Below are 2,809 nucleotides of genomic sequence, written 5' to 3'. Positions count from 1 at the left end.
ACGCAGAAGAGGCAGCCGTCAGGGGACACCAGCACGTTGCAGTAGAGGGCCACCTCGAAGACGCCGTCCACGCTGCGCCACAGCCGGGCCGTGAGGCTGTGGGCTCAGAGCCCAGCAGCCCCAGGGCAGCCCCTCCCAGCCCGCCGTGCCCTGCCCTCACTGGTCCTCAGCAGCCCCCCATATCCAACTCCTGTTTTCTCTCCCCACTCTCTAGACCCCAAGTGAAGCACTTCCTGCCTGTCTGGAGACCATGACCGCTTCTACGGGAGCTGTCACCAGCCTCGTGTGTCCGGGACGGAGCTGCCACCCAGATGGCCCAGCCCAGGGGGAGTGAGGCTGGGAGTAGGTCAGAGGCCTTGCTCGAGACCACCCTCGGCCGCTGGCCCGGCTAGTCCTTCCCCAGCCCCCGAGCATCTGGCCCACACTTGTCTGCGTCTTTCCCAGGAACCCCCTTGTCGCGCTGGCTGGTCCCTGTGTCCCCTGCCCCGGCCTGCGCCCTCCTCACTTGTTCTCCAGCACGACGTCCGGCCGCCACACCATGGAGGATGGAACCCTCAGCACCCACAGGCCCTCGTAGTCCTGCGGGTCCCAGCGCAGGCGGAAGTCGCACCACTGCTGTGGGGGCAGGCCAGATGCAGGCCTCTGCCCTCGGCCTGGGCTGGGGTGGGGGCACAGGGCAGGAGGGGCCAGGAGGGCGCGGCTGGCCTCTTACCATCTCTATCCAGACGTTGGTGGTGAGGGCCTCCTCTCGCTCATTCTGGGGTGCAGAATGGAAGCCTAAGCCCACAGGACAGGCCCTCCCCCACTGCCAGTCCCCGCATGCCACTGTGGGGCCGTGCAGCTCCAGTCTCTAGAGCAGCGCCCCCAGCCATGGGAGCTTCTGGGCCCTCCTGCCCCTGTAGCTCACCAGGGAAATGAGGTTGGTGAGGGTGAGCTTCAGGCTGACGTTGACCACATCCGAGCCATGCAGGGCAGGCCGCAGGTGGGGGTTGTAGTCGCGCATGAGATCGGCCAGCAGCCGTCCCTCCTGGTTCCGGGCCTGGGCCCCTGAAACAGACGGCGACGTGCTGTGGGCTTTGGGGTGCACAGGACTGAGGCTAGGGCTATGGCAGGCCCCCCAGACCCTCCATGCACCGATGACTTGGACCCCCACTCTGCCGAGTCCCCTGTGTCACACCCAGGCAGGTGGCCAGCAGCGGCAGGAGAAGCAGTGGCCCTGGGCCCCCATGCATGGTGCCTCAGCTCTGCAGTGATGGTCACTCGGCAGGTCTGAAGCAGAGCAATGGGCTCTGGTGTCGTGTAACAGTCTACGCTCCCATCCCACCACAGCCGGCCTGCGCCCAGCCCGCCAGCTGTCTGACCGCAGCATTGTCAGCTGTCCCCAGATGGACACAATTCTGGGCTCAGGTTACCTGGGCTGGAGAGCCAAGAGGGGCCCCGTCTGTCCCCACAGAACCGGGCCACCCTCCACCCTCCTCTTAGACTCAGTTGAACCAGCTGGTGGGAGTGGGGCTAAAGACACAGCGAGGAACAGGTGGGTGGGAGAGAAGGGGCGTGGCCTCAGAAGAGGCTGGCAAGGCTCCCTCCTCCTGCTCCCTCAAGGGAATCAGGATTTGGGAGCTCAGAGGCTGTGGGGTAGACATGTGTTATATGAGTTTCTCTGACACGGTTGAGGACCCAAAATCTCTCCCACCAGCCTGACCCCTTAGTGGGCCCCCACTGGGCCTCCACTGGCAAATGTCACGGAGAAAAGGGCACTATGTCCCCAGATTTGGACACCTTGGCAAAAACGAGGCACCAGGTCAGGACCTCCTGAACCCGTGCCCAGACATAGGCAACCTGGTGAGCTCTGAAGTAAGGAGGGCTGAAAACGAGCTGGTGCTCCGGGCTTTGTGACCAGGACACCCCTGAATGGAGGCTCTGCAGAGGGGCCTCTGCACTTGTGAATCACTCACAAGTGGAGTGAGTCCCTGTCATGAAAGCCACAGCACCAGGCAGGGAGGCGACGGGCAGACAGAGCTGCTGGTAGGAACCCGGTCCAGGGGCCCAGGCAGGCCAGGGCCCAGAGGGTACCCGCCAGAAGTCCGAAGAGGACCTGGCGGGAAGGAGATGCTGAACAGGCGCTCCTTCTGTTCTGTGGTCGGGAGAAGGTGGGCTGAGGCTCTCCCCTGAGCCACCAGCTCGGGCCACCTGCCTCCCAACGATCTACCCAAGCAGGTGGGTCAGCGTGTCTCGGTGCAGAGAATGCAGGCCCCACAAGTGCCACCACCCTCGAGGCTGTCTCCTGCATGGAGTCCCTCCTGCCCCGGCCAGGGCTTCAGGGTGTGGAGGAAGGGGGAGGCTTCCTGGTCATCTCTGGCCTCGTCTCCTGCTCCACAGAGTGACTTTTGGTGGCTCTTTGGCTGTCGTGTCAGTCCTGCTCCAGGTCCAGCCCTGTTTTCTTTGACAGCCCAGACGCCCTGAAAGCTTTGCCCTGACTAATCAGATGATCAGTCTCTCCTTGGGACCAGATTCTCTGGAGTTTCCAGAGCTCCTTCCCTCCTGGGGGATCCTTCCTGCCTGCCATGCCCTCTGGCTCCCAGACTCAGGGGCCTATAACCCGTGTATGCAAAGCAGCCTGGACCAACCTCTGCCACCCTCAAGCACACACTTCACACATGTCGTTGGCTTCTGTGGTCAGGCAGTGAGGCCACACGAGAAGCCGCCATTTACCCCTCCATGTACCCCTCCATATGCCCCCCATATGCCCTCCATATACCCCTCCATATACCCCTCCATATACCCCTCCATATGCCCTCCATATACCCCT

General features: G+C 63.1%; 1 protein-coding gene across 1 annotated transcript in view; it reads right to left on the bottom strand.

Annotated features, from left to right (window-relative positions):
• The window catches only part of CHRNG (cholinergic receptor nicotinic gamma subunit), a 5,521-nt gene extending 4,289 nt beyond the window's left edge, over positions 1-1,232 (bottom strand). The window contains 5 exon segments of the mRNA XM_006171140.1: positions 1-72; positions 506-615; positions 713-757; positions 908-1,047; positions 1,178-1,232. Coding sequence (XP_006171202.1) covers positions 1-72; positions 506-615; positions 713-757; positions 908-1,047; positions 1,178-1,232 — 422 coding nt within the window.
• Positions 1,233-2,809: the final 1,577 nt, after the last annotated feature.

Source organism: Tupaia chinensis, unplaced genomic scaffold (assembly GCF_000334495.1).
Source record: "Tupaia chinensis unplaced genomic scaffold, TupChi_1.0 Scaffold149383_1, whole genome shotgun sequence".
Classification (NCBI taxonomy): domain Eukaryota; kingdom Metazoa; phylum Chordata; class Mammalia; order Scandentia; family Tupaiidae; genus Tupaia; species Tupaia belangeri.
The sequence above is the reverse complement of the archived record's forward strand: the minus strand, read 5'-3'. Positions and strand labels throughout refer to the sequence as shown.